This window comes from Eutrigla gurnardus, assembly GCF_963514095.1.
Source record: "Eutrigla gurnardus genome assembly, chromosome: 24".
Classification (NCBI taxonomy): Eukaryota; Metazoa; Chordata; class Actinopteri; order Perciformes; family Triglidae; genus Eutrigla; species Eutrigla gurnardus.
This window is the reverse complement of record NC_139935.1, coordinates 13,355,972-13,375,448: the sequence shown is the minus strand read 5'-3', so window position 1 is coordinate 13,375,448 and position 19,477 is coordinate 13,355,972. Positions and strand designations below refer to the sequence as shown.

Here is a 19,477-nt window from a genome sequence, read left to right as displayed (position 1 = left end):
ATCACAAGTAATTAGTGGAATTATATTCATTACCAAAGCATTGGCTCATTAATTATCAAACTTCCTGGACAATAGAATGATTAAGAGAGCGAAGCTGGGAAGTGACCATGGCGGTGACTCAGCCGTGAAACCCGCAGCCACAGTAACATATTAGTGGAGGCTAGCTAGCTAATGCTAACTAGCTACGATAGTGTCGGTCCACCGAGCGACAAAACAATTAGTAAACACGAATATTACGTCCCCAAAAATAAACCGAAGGATTTTACTTTACGTTGCTACACCTAATATTAATGGAAAACATAATTTATTATATTTAAACTCACCTCCTGCTGCTGTAGTTAGCTGAGCGGGAAAAAGTCCTCTCTTTGAAGAACCGCGTTACGTTGAGTCGCTCCGCCTCGGCCGTTGTCGGGTAAATAGGCTCCCTCCGCCGGTGGCAGTAGTCCTTTCTTCTTTAGTGTATTTCACTTTTCAAAGTGTTTATATTTTGTTTGGAATTGGAATATAAGACGTATATATAGTTTGTCATAGTAGGAAATGCCCATACTACAACCTTGCCATGGTTTAGAGAAGACCATTGATGCTCGTTGCCATTTAGTCCCTGAGGGTTCAGGTCTATGCCACGGTCAAGTCCTGAAGTGCGCGAGGGCTCGCTCGCGGACATTTTGAGCCCACTTTTGATGCTGACTTTACCTGAAGGAAATTACCCACAGACAAAGTGCATGTGTGGAATATTACATTTACACAGATATATTAACATTAAAGATTTAAGGAGCATAAAACACTTGAAATCATAGGAATGTCATCATAAAGTAAAACTAGTAAATCAATGATTTGACAATGACGTCTGGTCTGGGATGATAAGATCCTGGAAGACGTTCAGATCAGGCTGTAAAATATGTGAAATAAAAACCAACACTTTTAGATCATCAAAATAAAGCGACATGTGGAGTGATGTCCTTATTTGTATTTCTACCATTTCAAGCCCTCACAGCCTCTCACACTCACCATATTTGACAGTATGTGACGACGGACTGCCGTTACGTCGGTCATAAATCAGACGGGTGTGTAGAGGTGGATACACAGGTTGTCATGATCTGTGTTTTTGGCATGTTCTGTTTCCTTGGTTTTGATTTCCTGTTTTATTTTGTCCTCAGTGTCATTTCCTGTCTCGTACTTCCTGGTCCTTGTTGTTTCCGCTGTCTTGACTCCCCCACCCTCTCGTGTTGATTACCATGCCTGCCCTGATGTGTTTCACCTGTTCCTCGTCAGCTCCCTGCCTCCCTGTGTATATAGTCTGTGTTTCCCCTGTCTCATTGTTGGTTCATTGTTGCTGTCGATGTCGCTTTCGTCATTGTCTTCCCCTGCATGCTGCACCACGTCTTGTCACTGGATATTTTTGTACCTCGTCCTGCCTCCCGTATCCCTTCGTGTTTTGGTTCCTTTTTGTAAGTGTTTCTTTAATGGTCGTTTTTGCCTTTGTGGTTTCTTTGTTTGATACTTTGTTTTAGTCTTAGTTTTGGTTCTCGTTTATTATTTAAATAAATCTTCATTTTTTTAACTGCATTTGGGTCCTCGCCTCCCCTCTTTTTCAAGTCCACGTTTTGCCCTGAACCTGACAGAATGAACCAACCCAAAGAGGACCCAGCAGTTAATGGGCTTAGAGTCATACAGTGGTATGTGGACTTCATTACCAATCCTGCTAGCAGGACACGCCAAATTGCTGCTAGCGAACTGTTTTTTCAAGCCGCAGCTAAGCCACCAGCCCCTGTCACAGCCATGCTAACCGCTCATGCCGCAGTCTCAGCCATGCCACCAGACCATGTCTCAGCCACCGCACAGCTTCCCAGCTCCTGCCCGAACCCGTTTAGGGGTACTCATCTGGCCCTGGGAGGGCCAAGGAGCATCCAGCTGGCTAACCGGCAGTTGGCTCGTCGGTTGACGGTTGACGGCCTCGAGGAGGAGGTGCGGCATGAGGAAGCGAGCCGCCCCGATGCTGCTCACATCGGTTCTAACGGGGGGTCCGTCCGTCACCAGTTCCAGCGGAGGCCCGCCCGTCCAAGCTACCAGCCCATGCCACAGTTCCAGCCATGCTACCAGCCCATGCCACAGTTCCAGCCATGCTACCAGCCCAGGCCTCAGCTCCAGCCATGCTACCAGCCCAGGCCTCAGCTCCAGCCATGCTACCAGCCCAGGCCTCAGCTCCAGCCAAGCATCCAGCCCAGGCCACAGCCAAGCATCCAAGCATCCAGCCCACGCTACGGCCACAGCCAAGCAACCAGCCCACGCCACGGTCACAGCCAAGCAACCAGCCCACGCCTCGGTCACAGCCAAGCAACCAGCCCACGCCTTGGCCAGTGGCCTTCAGTCGGCGGCCCGGTCGACACCTGCCATTGGCCTTCAGTCGGCGGCCCGGTCGACACCTGCCATTGGCCTTCAGTCGGCGGCCCGGTCGACACCTGCCATTGGCCTTCAGTCGGCGGCCCGATCGACACTCTCCAGTGGTCTTCAGTCGGCGGCCCGTCCGTCACCAGTCCCGGCGGAGGATCGTCCGGCGCCAGCCCAGACAGGGGACCGTCCCACACCTGCTCCTCGCAGCCTATTGGGGGTTTGCCTGTCACCCTTTCCTGTTCCGACGGGGGTCCATCCGACGCCTGCTCCCCGCAGCCTATTGGGGGTTTGCCTGTCACCCTTTCCTGTTCCGACGGGGGTCCGTCCGACGCCTGCTCCCCGAAGTCGTCCGGGAGCCCGCTCTTCGCCCGTTCCTGTTCCGACGGGGGGCCGTCCTGCGCCTGCTCCACGCAGCCTTCGGGAGGTCCGCTCGTCACCCGTTCCTGTTCCGACGGGGGGCCGCCCTACGCCTGCTCCACGCAGCTTTCTGGAGGTCCGCTCGTCACCCGTTCCTGTTCCGACGGGGGGCCGTCCCTAGCCTGCTCCACGCAGCCTTCGGGAGGTCCGCTCGTCACCCGTACCTGTTCCGACGGGGGGCCGTCCTACGCCTGCTCCACGTCGCCTTCCTGAGTGGTTAGGGTTTGGGTGGATTTGAGGACATATTCCGCATCTGGAAGTTGGGAAAAGGAGCATTTATGATTGGTTGTTTTGTCAGTGCCATCTGCTTTAATGACAGGATGGAAAAAGGATGGAATAATTAAATAATTATTTATAATTATAACAATGCAAGTTTGTGAACTCTGGCTGCTCAGCTGTAGCGAGTAATGGGAAACTGTGGTGCTATTCCAGGAAAAGTATCCGTTTCCTGTGCACTATGGTTCCTGTCAAATATACAGTATCATCATGTCTCAATACAACACAATCTGAGGCCAAATACAGGATATCCTGAACAAGTGCTGACCCCCCCGCCTCACTTCCTGGCTGTGCAAGTGTAAGTGTTATAACCTGCTCTCTCTGGGCCTTGATGGTGCGCTCCTTCTCCTGCAGCCTCCTGCCCATCTCCTGCTGCAGCCGCCGGCCGCTCTCCTGCTGCTCCGCCATGGACGACTGCATCCTGCTCAGCTCGTTCAGCAACTGGGAGGCGACGTTTCACGGCTTCAAATTACACGTAAACGACATAATAATGATGAGGTTTGATAAGAACACATACCTGGTTCTTTTCAGACTCGTGTTGGCCCTTTATTTCCTGCAGCCTGGATTCCCACTTTTGATCCTAGAGGAGAATATTTGTGTCCTCAAAAGGATTTCATTCACTTGTAATTATGGAAAGAACATCTGGCCTCGACACTGACCTGTTTCTTCAGTTGGTGTTCCAGCTTCTGCATGGCTTGGATCTGCATCTCTTTGTAGTTGTCCAGATCTCTCTCTGGCTGCGAGTGAACAGGGACGGACGATTTCTCAAGCTTGGCGGTCTGATTCTGATTTGCTTCCTATGAATAAAAATAGTAAAAAAAAAAGGTATGAATAAAATATATGCTGGAGAACCAAAATGGATTATCCAAGTATTCTTTTTGTACATTGAGAGCCTGAATGTTCCGGGTGTAAAGATACTCCATCTCTCTACGCATGCCGTCCCTGCTGTCTTCTATCTTTCTGTCCATGCGCGCCATCTCCTCCGCCTTAAAGTGGTCCAATTCTCTCAGCAGGTCTTTTTGCAGGGACTGCTGCTCTTTTTCCTGGAATCACAACGGAAATCAAACGAGCAGGAACCAGAAGTTTGGCATTTTTGCTTTAAAAGGTGTCGTTTTTCCTACCTGAGCTGTTTTGGCTTGCAGGTCCTGTTGCTGCTGAACAATCTGCTCCTTCAGACCGCTGATCTCCGATTTGAGGCTGTCGATCTGAGATTTCTTCTCACTGTCTGACCGGAACTCTGGAAGGACGTAGAAGAACAAAGAAAACAAGATATTTGTGTCACGACACAATGTGAGGAAGCGTATCATATTTCAGCTGCAAATACATCTTCACAGGACATCCTTAAATGATTTAATGTGCGACGTACCGGTCTCGTACTCATCAGGGTGCCGCCGCTGGATGTGATTCTGGAGGAACGAGGAATTGAGGAAGGACTTTCCACAATGTGGACACTAAAAGAAAGAAACACAAAATACAGGTATCAATATATCACCTTGTGAGTTTTCTTTTACAAAGAAAGCAAAGCTCAAGCCATATTTTTGGATATTCAATTCAAATCAAGGTTGTGCAGGGCTCCAGACTAACTTTATGCATTGGTTGCACTGGTGCACCTAACTTTTTTTTTTAGGTGCACCAGCACAAAATTCATGATCACCCACATTTTTCATCGCGTCACCTTTAACACCAAAAGGTCACCTTTTCATCGCTCTCCATTTACATAATGACGCCCCCTTATGGCCTAGGTTAACTGCAGCACCATCAGCACCCAGAGCACCCGTTTTCTCCAGCCAATCTGCACACTGATGCCCAAACGCAGCAAATGCTTGCTTTGTGGCAGCATAAATTCCTCAAGAATAAAAAGATCATACAGGTCACTTGCCTATAGATTGCAAATGGAAAACTGTTTATGTGATCTTAGCCTAGCCTACTTATGTTTTTACTTAGGCTATTCATTTTTAATAATATTAGGAATAGGCTACTATACAATGTCCTATTCATGATGTCTCATGCTGTAATTTGGGCCTTCAAACACTGTGCGTGTCCATGCTCCACCAGACATGTCCAATTAACATGTTGACCGGCCTCCCTTTCCGCAAAATGCGGCAGTAGACAATAACGCACTCCTTCGTAGAGACGTCTGTGTCGCCGTCAATCATGAATGACGTGTACGCGGCGTTTCCAACCTCCGCAGCTGTCTTGTTCTTTAGTGTGTCGGCATCTTTTTCAGCAGAATAATTTCGAACTTAGATTTAGTGAACGGCAACTCCTCCTTTGCAATATTGTATGCGACGTTGACTTACGTTAATCATTTCAGATGCCTCAGCGGACCTGATTGATACAGCCTGACGCTGAAATGCAGCTGGGAGAGCTTTATTAACACACTTATCACGGCATGTAGTATGCTTTTTGGACATATTGCGCTTTTTCAACGTCTCGATGCGAAATGTTGTTGACTCTTCCACAAACGCACTATTACCGGCCATATTCTGACCACACTCCCGACAATAAATGCAGTGCATTGAGTCCCTTTCTTTATCGTACATCAGCCAGGGAAATTGCTTCAACCAGTCCTGTCTGAAGGCATATTTTTGGGCTTTTTAATTAATTAATTATTTGTCTCGGGGCCAGGCTTTCTGCCTCTCTTCATTTTTGGAGAAAATGGAAGCGCTCAGGAATACCTGCTCAGCTCGCTCACATTTTTCGAACTGACACAATTTACAGCAGTGAAAAGGACCACAGCCAATCAGAGGCAAGGACCCACCCGAGCTCTGTCTCTTATTGGTTTAGACCACGATACCATCAGGAGAACACAACGAGATGCTGCGCTTACGATTTCATAAAAATCACTCATAAAAATTTTGGTCGCATTTTCAACCAAAATGGTCGCACTCTGGAGCCCTGTATTGTATCTGAGATATCAGCCTGTCCAATTAGGAAGCAGCACTGATTGGGAATCAATTTCACCTGCTGTTGTGTAAATGGAACAGTCCACAGGTGGAAACGAGTGGCAATTAGCAAGACATCCCTATAAAGGAATGGTTCTGCAGGTGTTGACCGCAGACCATTTCTCTGTTCTCGGCCTTTCTGGCAGATTTTTTTCTTTTTTGAATTTTGCCAGTGTTTGCACCACTATGGGGAGCATGAGGCGGTTTCTCCAACCCACAGAAGTTGCCCAGTTAGTGCAACTCATCCATGATGGCACATCAATGCACACTGTGGCAAGAAGGTTTGCTGTGCCCCCCAGCACAGTGTCAAGAGCATGGAGGAGATTCCAGGAGACAGGCCAGTACACCAGGAGACGTGGAGGGGGCCGAAGAATGTCAACAACCCAACAGCAGGACCGATATCTGCTCCTTTGTGCACGGAGGAACAGGAGGAGCACTGCCAGAGCCCTACAAAATGACCTCAGCAGGCCACTGATGTTCAAGTTTCAACTCAAACGGTCCCAAATCGACTCCATGAGGGTGGTTTGAGGGCCCGACGTCCACAAATAGGGCCTGTGCTTAAAACCCAACACCGTGCAATGCCATTGGCATTTGCTAGAGATCACAGAGATTGGCAGATTCGCCATTGGCGCCCTGTGCTCTTCATGGATGAGAGCAGGTTCACCTTGAGCACATGTGACCGACATGACAGGGTCTGGCGACGCCGCGGAGAACGTTCTGCTGCTGCAACATCCTCCAGCATGACCGGTTTCGCGGTGGCCTAGTGATGGTCTGGGGAGGTATTTCTTTGGAAGGTCACACAGCCCTCCATGTGCTTGCTGGAGGTACCCTGACTGCCATTAGGTACCGGGATGAGATCCTCAGACCCATTGTGAGACCATATGCTGGTGCAGTGGGCCCTAGGTTCCTTCTAATGCATGACAATGCTAGGCCTCATGTGGCTGGAGTGTGTCAGCAGTTCCTGCATGATGAAGGCATTGATGTTATGGACTGGCCTGCCTGTTCCCCAGACCTGAATCCTATTGAGCACATCTGGGACATCATGTCTCATTCCAGACCTGTGCTGTCCTCAGATCTGCGTACAGGAAGAGGTGGAGCTTTACTCTTTACTTAGAAACATTTCTCAGAACTGCATTTCTGGGAAACCAAAAAACTTTTAATCATACAAGAATCTACCTACTGATGACATTTACATGACTGTTACTATGACAACCAGGAAACCACTTAGATGTTCCTGTGAGATTAATGCTGTCAGTGTGGTCTTATTATTTCCGCAGACAAACATGGCCGGCAGCAAAGGGACTTTTTCAGATCCCTCCAGGTACGTCATCATTTCAACCACACCAGCAGACTTAACAGCAGAATCTGAGGTTTAGAAAGTCCTAAAAATCTGCCTTCGGTTCAATAACAAATAAGTCCACCTGTAGAAGGCACAACAGTCTCTTCTAGGATAAACATGGTAACACCTTGTACATAAAAGAACATATTTTGGGACTTTTCATGCATAGAAAAAGTGGGAAATAGTTTTATGTAAGGATGTTGAAAGACTTTTGTACACTGTGAAATACAGTTAGTTTCAAATCACATTAAAATTAAAAATATATTTTTGTGTTCAAATTTGTTTTGGTTTGAACTTGACATTCCGAATTCCAATGAGTACAACTTGACTGGCCACAGTCACTTAGTGAGGTCACAACACTCAGAGTTCCACATCTTGAGAAGAGATTAAAGCAGACGTTTGGACACAGATCAGATACCTGGACACAGATCAGATACCTGGACACATCACATATCTGCTATTACTACGTTCAACCACTACTGTTCGAGAGTCATGACTTCTACATTGTGGAAGACAACCAGCGCTGTTCAGTGTCCGTCCTCCAGGAGACAACTGAGTGAGTAGTGTAGCTGCCATCAACGACAGTTGAATAAATAGGTTAAATAAATAAGTTAATACATATTTGAATCAATCAATAAATACACAAGTTAATACACATACATAGTAATACATACACAAGTTAATACACATGAATAGTAAGACATAAGAACAATTTAATGTCAAACTGCCTTTATTTTGTTTTATTTGTTTTCTTTGAAGTTTTGAAGTGACAGACGGGGGCGGGTTTACTGAAGGGACTGTTGTTGTTTGGACCACGTTCGCGGTACGGAGATACCTCAGTGCGCAGAGAGCGCTATTGCAAGAAGATTGTATTCCTCAAGTGTATTTTGTGAAGTACATTGAAGCGAGGACTTATGTTTAAGGAAGAACTGAAGACCTGTTTTTTATTTCTCTCAAGTAAAGCGGCCAATGAGGTACAGTTGCTACTAAATGTTGATAGACGTTAAAGCTAATGTGACGTCATGTAGCCTGAAGGATACTGTTTACGCTACGTATGTGGTCTCGATAAGAAAGTAATTGTTTGTTTATGTATTTCTGTTTCTGTATGTCTAGTTCTCACGGCACACCTTTGCACATTCGTGTGAATAAATGCCAGTAAATATAAAGGAACGACTTGGTTTCGTGATTTCAACTTGAGGGGAGTAACAAGTAGTGAGGACAAAGTCCTGGGAAAACTGCAGTCTCTTACTTGAAAATCTCAACCTTATTTCAGGGGAAGGCGTACAAATAGCTGGACATTTTAAAGACACTCATGAAAACACATTTTAAGCTTTTAATGTGTCATTTTGCATCATGGTTGGTCTTCACTTGCAGCATGTAGACTAACTGGAAGGTGCTTCAGTCTGCAGTTTAAAAAATAACAACAATAATAATAATAGATTTTCTTTGTAGTGTACTTTTCATTCAATGAATAAAAATGAAGCATAGTACATCAGAAAGAGGGTGCAATTTAGCAGTCAAAGGCCTTTTTTAAAGTCCCAGTCGTAGTGTACTTTAAAAAAAACTTTAAAAAAGTCCCGACTTTGAATGAATGAAAAGTACACTACAAAGAAATTCTATTATTATAATTGTTATTTTTTAAACTGCAGACTGAAGCACACAGAGAGCCCCTCTTCCCTCGGGTCGTACCACTATCACAGGGGGGAGGCGGAGGGAAGTTGCAACAATCTTCCAATTCCTCGGTTAAAAAACGAAACGAGGAGGTCCAAAACAACCAAGGAAAAGAAAACAGGGGTGGATAAACAGCTGGGTAAACACGGAAGTGGCGTCGATGCTGCGGTAGCGTTAGTTTAGCGTAAGCAGCCGAGGATAGAAGCTATCAGGCAAGTGTTCTTTTAAATAAACTCCTGGTGTACTTTCAAATGCCTCGTTTTGTGAGTACAGACCCTATTTGTACTACTGCAGAAGTTTGGTAACATTCCATGCATTATTAGTGGGGTAATTTACGAGATATACTCTATGTACCGTTCGCGCCAGCACTAAGCCATTCGGCTGATAGCCCTATCTTGACCAATGTTGACTCAAACGTGATGATGGTCTTGGTGTTTCGGCCGTCTGCGGTCGTCTCGTTTAATTCTTCGCTCAGCTTGAATTGAATCTGCGGTCTTGAATGTGGTTTCGGACTTCATTGAAATGAAGCCAGCATCGTCCATGCTGATCTTCAGATTGGGTTCGGCCATATTGCCCATTTGCCGGGTGGCGAAGCTCACACTGATTGCCTTCATGTAGTCATCGAAGTTCTCGCTGTCCCCATGTTGTCCCCCACTCTTTGAAACAGTAGACGTGAGACTGAGAGGTGGACAGCGTCAATGTTCATGCATGTTATTTTTATTTTATGTGGTGCTCCAAAAATAAATCATTGTATATTATAACAATACAAATCTATAATTATCTTCCTCCTGCTTCATTCCTTCATTAAAACTTGACAGTGTCAGAAGTCAGGAATTCTGACCTGAGTTTGGACTTCTGACTCTGCAGAAGTCCAAACAGCTGAATTGCTGCATTAGTTTCTGCCATATTCTAAAGGAAAAGTCTAATTAGCATTTTGCTGAGGGGTTCTGTGTGACGCTAACTTCTGGGGTTCATCCCTGCAGCTGTATCATGAAGCATTTGCAGCACAGCGCCATCTCCTGGAGTCTTGAGAGATGTAAATTCATGCTCATTTTTATTGTGCTTGTATTGGTCTATAAACAGGCAATATCATCTACAGTTTACTTTTCTTAAAAAATATCATTTTTATTTAGTGTTACTCCCAATGCAGGTGATTAATTAGCAAAATGATAATAGTCCAGAGAATGTAATTAAACAGTTTTATTACAGGGTTCTGCTTGACAGGTTATAGGCCCACTGGTATCTCCTCAGTTTACATCAACAGTATCACTAGCAAGGCCAGGATTACGTTTTTCAAACCACTCTTTACACTGCAAAAGGTTTACACACTTAGTGAACTCACACTCTTAAGGTTTGCACACAACTCAATTTCACTGCAAACATTTTAACCACGTCACACCTTATGCCTGCCTTGACGGTTTAACTGAGACTACACCTGAGACTGAAAACGAGTGGGGGTTTGTCGCAGAGCACAAACAAACAAATAAACAAACAAACAAAAAGAAAAAAAAGAAACTAGTCCACCCAAGGGCAATACCCAGCTCTTTTCACCCGTTACCGGCTCACTTGCCCGGTGGACTAGACAAAATAATAAACCCGAAATAATAAACAAAAAACGGCAAGAACAACTAACAGGCCACCGATTCTCTGCAGAGACACAAATACAAACGTTCATTACTTTATTACATCCATAAAAATGTTTAAGAGTTTACAGCCTATATCGCAACTTTAAAATACCTGGTCTGCCGAACTGTGCCCATTCATCAGCTACCAGCTACACACAAGCCCCGCAGGGCAATAAGTCTGAAAACATAAAACAAACAGTTTATATTACACAATAATGTCATGATATAAACCCTCAAAACAGGGCCTCAGCCTACCAGTTTTCTTTGTTTCCCCGCATGCCCGCACGGAGTGAGGTGTGCACCTGCCTCACTCCTCCGGCCAGAACCAACAAACTGAGTCTCGTTCCCTCTACAGGTAGGCTTATTTCTACCCGCCCCATAACTTCCTGCACCTCCCCTTCCCCACTCGGTGCCACCTGCCACATTAGTTTCACGCTTTTTATTTTTCAGAACAAATTTAACAGAATGCGTAAACATCCGAGCTGATTCCCAAATAGTGGACGACATTATTTTAACATTAGATAGTTGGATCATGTTAAGTATTCAATACATTTGCTACCTGTAAGCAAACTCTGAGGCATGGTACCGGTACCACATTCTGAGAAGGGGTTGTAGCCGATTCCGTGGTCTGTCCAGGGACCATGGTCTCTGGCACGGACCAGAGGTCACAACCACTAGGGGCGCTAAAGACACTGGTCCCGACCAGCTCCTCAGTGGTCGCGACCAGTAGCTCTGTGGCACGGACCAGCTGGTCTCTGGCACGGCCAGTGGTCACAACCACTAGGGGCGCTAAAGATACTGGTCCCGACCAGCTCCTCAGTGATCTGCCCTGTGGTCCCTGTGGTCTGTGAAGCAGCTTTACTATTTTCTCCCCTTTACACTCGTTTTGGCAGCACTGTTAGCTGGATAAATGGCAGAGATCATAATCTTTTGTCTATAAAATACACTTTATCAGAATTATTATGATTAATATTGTTATTATTATTGATTATGAAGATCCGTGTGGTCGGGACCAGCTGGTCTCTGGCACGGCCGGTGGTCACAACCACTAGGGGCGCTAAAGACACTGGTCCCGACCAGCTCCTCAGTGGTCGCGACCAGTAGCTCTGTGGCACGGACCAGCTGGTCTCTGGCACGGCCAGTGGTCACAACCACTAGGGGCGCTAAAGATACTGGTCCCGACCAGCTCCTCAGGGATCTGCCCTGTGGTCCCTGTGGTCTGTGAAGCAGCTTTACTATTTTCTCCCCTTTACACTCGTTTTGGCAGCACTGTTAGCTGGATAAATGGCAGAGATCATAATCTTTTGTCTATAAAATACACTTTATCAGAATTATTATGATTAATATTGTTATTATTATTGATTATGAAGATCCGTGTGGTCGGGACCAGCTGGTCTCTGGCACGGCCAGTGGTCACAACCACTAGGGGCGCTAAAGACACTGGTCCTGACCAGCTCCTCAGTGGTCGTGACCAGCTGCTCTGTGATCTGTTCTGTTGTTTGGACCAGCTGAGTGATGTGTGAAGTGTTTGTTTGTATTTATTTTTAATACAACTTTTCCCTTTTCTCACTGTGTTAGCAGAATAGCCTAAATGTGAGAAGCCACAATCGTTTGTCTATCCAATGTTATTGATCACTTTTATTAATAGAAATCATAATAACAATGATTAAATTATTATTATTAGTCGTAGTTGTATGAGTAGTACTTTCAATTATGCAGGTCCGTGTCAATCGATCAGGACCACTTAGCCTAACTCCTTATTGGAGAGAACTGAAGATTAATTTTCAGTTGGCTTTTCGATCATGCCATGGCTGCATGATCACTGCCTCTAAACCAATGACATGAAGGAAACGGTTGGTGATTAAGTTCCTGGCCAATCAGGAGCAATTTCCAATTTTGATGCCAGATGTGATCATATTGATCATATTCCATATGCTTCTAAATCCGCGAAGAGCAAAGTCTTGGATCTATTCACTTGGATTCCCAGGCCCATTCCAACGATCTGTGTAAGTAATCTTTGACTTTTATTATGTTTTCATTGTTATTCTTCGAGAGGGCTGCACGGTGGGTAGCACTGTCGCCTCACAGCGAGAGGGTCGTGGGTTCGATTCCCGGGTCGGCCCCGGGTTCCTTCTGTGTGGAGTTTGCATGTTCTCCCTGCGTGGGTTCTCTCCGGGTTCTCCGGCAGGATGGGGAACTATGGGGATAGGTTGATTGATGACTCTAAATTGCCCGTAGGTGTGAATGTGAGTGTGAATGGTTGTTTGTCTCTACATGTCTCCCTGTGATAGACTGGCGTCCTGTCCAGGTGTACCCTGCCTTCGCCCAATGACAGCTGGGATCGGCTCGAGCCCCCCCCGCGACCCTGAATACAGGATAAGCGGTAGACGATGGATGGATGGATGTTATTCGTTGAGATATGCTTATGTGATTAGACTCTTTTTAGATTTAAGCCAGTCTTTGACTATAGCCTAACTGAAATGTCATTAAATATAAGTCCCAAATGTATAATAATAATAATAATAATAATAATAATAATAAGAAGAAGAAGAAGAAGAAGAAGAAGAAGAAGAAATAAACATAGTAGTAATAGTAATGAATAGCTTATAAAGCCACAGAGGACCTATTAGCCAATCAGAAAATAGCATTTCTTTATATAGTCATGTATATATATTAGTGCTGGGCCATTAACGGCGTTAACGTGCTGCGTTAAAAATGCGCTAAAATCTAGATTGTAATATGCGCAGTGCTTAATTTGTCCACGAGGAGGTCCTGTTCTGGCCAGGTCTGAGTCTATAGGGCCGGGGTCAGGATCGAGCGCAGGGCGTGGGGCATCAACGCCTATGTGCTATAGCTGTCTGTCTTATGTGAATGACACTATATAGAAATAATTATATATTTTTTTGCCCTGTAGTTGACATGCTACTTGACAAATATGGCTGCAGGTAAACTATTTGATTTCATGTGATATATATTTAATTTAGTTTGAGCTATTCATCATATTTTTGAAGTCAATATCAGTATACCAGTAATACCAATTTGTACTTTTATTTAGTGCTCAATACAGCCTTCACAACAGCAGAGGACTTTTACCATAATGAGGACAAGAATTGCCCGTACTGCAATGTTGCCACAGTGGCAACCAGAGACCATCTAAATAAGGTCCATTTAAAATATGCAGTGTGCTTCAGAGACAATGCAGTTGGTAAGCATAATAATTCTACCATGGCTGTTCAATTTTGTCAAATATTTTTACCAATTTCCAGTGTCATATCAATCTGTGTTCTTGGCCTAATGTGTTCATTTTCACATTTGTCTTCTCATCTTCCCACAGACACTTTCAGTATACCATGTCACTGTGAGGTGAAGCTGGCACAAAGGAGCCATTGGCACTGTCCCAAGTGCCAATCCGTCATACAAAGAAAACATTCTTTTGAAAGTCATCTGAAAACACATGGTAAGATCACTCAAAAACACTGAAAAAACAGATATTGTACTCTACATCATGTACATCAGCAATTTCCATGAACACCGTTATTTACACAGACTGGTGTATGTAAAAGTAATTCATCACATCTATTGGCCATACATTTTTGTGTTCCAGTAATTTAAAGCTGGCCTTGAATAAGTGTACCTTGGCATGATGAAGCAATGTTATTTAGTCTAATAGTGATGGCTGACTCACCGAAAACGTCTCAAGTTTTTATATCTATCCCAACATATGGTTAGGAACCTCAAGTTATACTAATAATAATAATAATATCAAATAACTGTTACACAAGTTAAAGAAATGTGTTTTTTCCCTCAATGGACAGGGTTGATCCTTCAGAGTAAGACACTCCTCCCAGGTATGTATTAACATAAGAAATAACCTATGTTTATATTGATACAGTTGCCTCAAAGGCCCAGCGACTTTGTTTTGTGTAAGTCTTAGAGAACACTGCCCACTGAAGCTTATTTTATGGTAATCAATGCTATAATGACAAAAATGCAGTAGATATGAATTTTTTAATGTTTCCAGTCATATCATAGCACCTAACCAAGTATTACAAGCAAGTGTCTGCACAGTGGATTTTATTTATATTGTTTTACTGTGCGTATGCCATGACATAACATGCTTAGTCTTTGAGAAAAAATAATGCCAGCCTGTATTATGTTTCTCCTCCTTTTCTCCAGATTTGTTATCTGTGAAAAAGGAGCCAGCGGAATCTGACAAACAGTGATGCAAATCCTTTCAGTGTCCTGCATGTGATGCATGTTTTTCTAGTGCACCTACATTAAGAAGACACGAGTTGGACAAACACAACAAAGAAACGGAACCCATCTTCCTTGTGGATGAAGAGAGAGGGATTTTTGTTACAGCACAGGACAAGTCTGGACCACGGACCATAATTCATGTGTCCAAGTCCTTTACTAGGCAGGTCATTGACTGTGAAGGGCCAAGCTGTAGGGAGTTTATGGCCATGGCCATGGGCAGAGAGTGCATACATTTGGACAGAGTAAAGCATTTCAAGTACCACCAGCCACCTCCTCTGCTGCAGACTACTGTAATTGAGGAGATGTTCGAAAAGGGACTGATTTCCAGCACTACTAAACAGGAATGCACAAACTTAAATGAGAGAGCCACACAGGATGGGACTCCGTGTGTATATCCTGTTTTTTTTGATGAACACGGATATTCAGGCAGTAAAGTAAACTTTTCTGTGTACACATCAAAAGTTGACAGTTGGTGTCGTTTTGGCAGAACAAGAGTGACACTGGACACTGGAAGTAGAAAGTGGACATGTCGCTGCAAAGGCACAAAGAGAAGAATGTGTGTCCACATTTATGTCTCGATGTGTTGGACCTTCCAGGAAAGACGACACCTCCTACGTGACACTGACAAGGACAGGGACGTGGACTTCAGTAGTGACACTGACAACGATCTCTACAGTGAAGATATGGAGCCAGGCCAATTTGAAAGTGAAAATCAAATTAGTTCAGAACAGATTAAAAGAATGGTAGAATACTTGTGTAACTGCAAAAGTATGCCTCCCAAACTACCAGGGGAGTTGCAAAATAACACAGCAAACATCCCACAGAAGTTCTCACCTGAGGAAACCAAGTGCCCGTACTGTCCAGGTCCTACACCACCAGACTTGTCCGAGGAGAAATGTGTCACCAAAAACGCAACAGTTTATGGCATTCTTACTGTTCAAAAAGGTTTGTCTACTGAAATTACTGTTTTTATATTTTTTTGAACTGACTAATAGCATACCTTTGGTCTCTGCAGGCACCGCAGTTGATAGAAGTAGGGTTCATATATACAAACAAATCCACTATATCCTGTAACAATTTATGTTTCCCTTTTAGGTGTCCATGTCTACATCAAAACGTGCCCTGTCTGCAGAACACCTGTCAGGTTTCAGAATTACTTGACAGGCTTCCACAACTACAATAACAAAGTGTTTCTGACCCTTCAGTTATGTTCTTTCTTGACAAATTTACTGAGGGTAATATAGTCATTTTTCATTCAATAAGAAACATAAAATAGCACTAATTTGTAGAGTAAGTATAGAAGAACTAATTGCTTGATCTTTTAACAGACCCACACAGCTGTTGGAAGATTCATCAGTGCTATGGAGCATCAACTGAATATGACAATCCACCACAACACCATCCGGAGGGCATTTTTTCACTACTCTGCACTTACTGCTTATAAGTATGATTTCTTTTGCTACAAATGTGGCCACCATCCCCCAATGGTAATAGCAGATGCCAACTGGAAGCTGTCTTTTGATGTGCCAGGTATGTGAGTACTTAGTAATACACACAGACGGCTAAAAAAAAAACACAATTTATGTAAGATTTTTTGAGGCTTGTAGAAATGTATTTTCTACTCATAGCTGTTACTATGGAACTCAGAGAGAATGACAGTATCAATCTGTTTTATACTCTAAATACCAACAGTTGTTTCTATACATCTGTATTGTTGGGTGAAGGGTTAAACACTATAATGACCTCTTTCTTTAAAAGTAATTCGGCTAAAAATCAGTTTAGACAATTCAGCTCATTTCAAAAGTATTCCTGGAAAATTGTATGACCTGACTTTTACATTTATTTTTAACTACTACTCTTCTTCTATAACTAGTGAGCAAACTGAAGAGGCCAGCTACCAAAGATGTTAAGGATGAAGATCTTTCAGTCAACATCACCTCAAAGTAGGGCCAACTGGAAAAAGAAATTATAGCCAGTGGCATCTGCGAAGGTTTGTTATTGTACGACATTTCAAATGGCGACCTAGCAATAAAGAACAAGGAATGTGACATTGAAAAAATTGGAAGTAATGACATTATTCAATTATGAAACATATCTTTCCATCTGTTTAAGAGTTGAAAACCGACAACCCGTATTCAGCGGAATTGACACACTCCTCTTTTGTGCCGTGGATGGGACCAGCTACTAGAGTTGGGGATGTGCTACCTAAGACTGAGATCCTGAAAGGTTTTAGAAAGCCAACAACCGACCCCAAAACGCAGAAAGATCGACACATCAATGAGGATGAGCTTCTTCGGTTGATGGAATCAAAGAAGGTGATTTATATTTTTAAATCAGTGGTAATTTATTCTGCTTATTTTCTCTGTTACACATTGCTTTGTGCTGCTGCAGGTAGCATTCACATTCAACTCTTAAATTCTATTGTGCTTCTCTTTCTGTATTATGCCACCTACAGGCAAGCAAGAGTGAGCTAATTAAAGCTTGCTCTGATCTGGGTGTTCCCACTGAGGGATCTGAGACTGATCTGATCAACCTACTTGAGGAAATGCTCCTCTACAAGGATATTTATCCAAAAATGTTTGCTAAGCTGCAGAAAACAGGGGGTAAGGACATACATATATACTCATTTTTTACATCCACCAGTGTTACTTTATTTAATGGAAATGTGGTTATCACTATAACAGATTTTGATAGATATGCATCTTTATGTACTGTCTTTTGTGCTTTTCCTTTGACTTCACCTACAAGTATACAACTGAATATGACTATGATAATGTTTTGCAAATTCAAATACTTGTTCTTCTATTGGTAACATCAGTTGTCATCATTTGTGTCCATCTAGGTGGTGTCCTGCACATGGGCTGCTCTCACTCAGTTGTTTATTACTGCTCCCCACTTCTGTGGCAGGAAAGTGCGAGGGACCACTCAGACGGTCTGTTAAGCTTTGCAAAGCCACCAACCATTTACATTTCTGACATTGCTGGTCGTGTTGCAAGACACACCAACAACAGGACAAAGCAGAGTTTTTTTAATCCAAATGATGGAAGACTTTGCTCGCCTACAAGAGAAAACATACAGGCAGCACAAGATAAAAGTCTAAAAGTAAATCTTCCTTGGATGAAAAATCTTCTGTACAGGAGGAATAACACCAACCCCCAAAATGATGCAAATCCTGAACATTTGCAAAGGCCACATCCCATCACAGGCTCTGCTGAGCGGTACTCTTTGTATGACCGCTTCCATCAAAAAAATCAAACCCGGCCGGAGGAACTACTCCGCAGCCTCAACCTTGTCCCTGATTTGTGCAGTTTTGTCAATTCCTCAGAGGCAGAACAAAAAAACAGAGAGCTGTCCTTTGACCGATACTTCCTCTGTCAAATGAAGGAGACACATTTCTTGTTTTGTACAAGGTTGGTCTTCCATTTGCACAACGACAACGTAAATCAGAAATTCATCAAAAAAATGGAGACACAAACCAAGGAAAATCTTCAAATTGGGCCAGATGGACGGTTGAGGCTTTCAAGTACAGGTAATTGTGTGACAAATTGTCATAAAGCACATACGTGTCATGGTGTGCGTCTCTTGTATCATTTATTTCCTCTTTTATTTTGTTGTCCTTGCCTTTCCCCTGTCTTCCTGTCAAGTTCCCCCCCCCCCCCCCCCCCCATTTGTGTCCAGACCTCTCCACATTGTGACAATATGAATGTTCATACTAAATTGTGGTAATGTTGTTGTTTTTTATGTCTTCAGAGGTGTCTGCCCCAGGAGGAAATGTGGATGTGGAAATGACAGTACAACACAATGAGCAAAGTGTGGCCAAAAAGGGCTTCTCAATAGGGCAGTTCCCAATCCAGGAAGAGCAGAAGGTAATTAAAAAATTGTGTTCAAAATTTTTATTTTTGTTTGTATGTTAAATTTTCAAATCATATCTTACAAGTGTGGACTGCTTGGCATATAGTCCAATCCATTTTTGTTGCTGAGCATTTGCCTGTAATTGGCCTGTGACAAATGCAAACCTACAAATAAAAAAATGTCAATAAACCCATAAATTCATTCCTTACAATGAAAATAAATTATTATTATCTTGTAGAACAAGATAATTTATGCCAATCGCGGTCTTTTTTCTCAGACTTTAAATATGGCTGGCTGGGTAACTTTATTTAATATTGTAGAGGTTATTCCTGCTAGGATGGGATGTTAACCCTCAACAACCTGATGCTAATGGCACAGGCCTTGTTACTTAGGATTTATACATCAAATGTAATGCATTTGTAATCTTAACAGTGATTTCTGTTTTAATCTTTGCACCCCTCCCTCAAAAAAGGCAAAACTGCTTGAGCTGTACAAGGCACCAGCAACGGACTATGCCATTGTTCAGGTGGACCGGGCATTAGTTTATCTGGCTGACCTTTTAAGTATTTGCCCACAACCTCTCCTAGAAGATGACCTCCACACCTCATATCCATGGCTTACAGATGATGTAAGTAGACATGAAAGAATGTGATGTATCATTACACCAAAGTTTTACATAGCGACTATCATGGTTCTGTGTCTGT

The 19,477-nt window shown here is 43.5% G+C and overlaps 1 protein-coding gene across 1 annotated transcript; it reads right to left on the bottom strand.

The window, feature by feature from the left end:
• Positions 1 to 3,231: 3,231 nt before the first annotated feature.
• LOC311010075 (cilium assembly protein DZIP1-like) lies at positions 3,232 to 9,945 on the bottom strand (the record flags this gene model as incomplete). Its single annotated transcript, XM_084004556.1, has 9 exons — positions 3,232 to 3,272; positions 3,471 to 3,525; positions 3,602 to 3,664; positions 3,744 to 3,881; positions 3,969 to 4,127; positions 4,206 to 4,321; positions 4,451 to 4,535; positions 9,456 to 9,717; positions 9,881 to 9,945. The coding sequence occupies 9 exons, from the start codon at positions 9,943 to 9,945 to the stop codon at positions 3,232 to 3,234; spliced, it is 984 nt and encodes a 327-aa protein (XP_083860682.1).
• Positions 9,946 to 19,477: the final 9,532 nt, after the last annotated feature.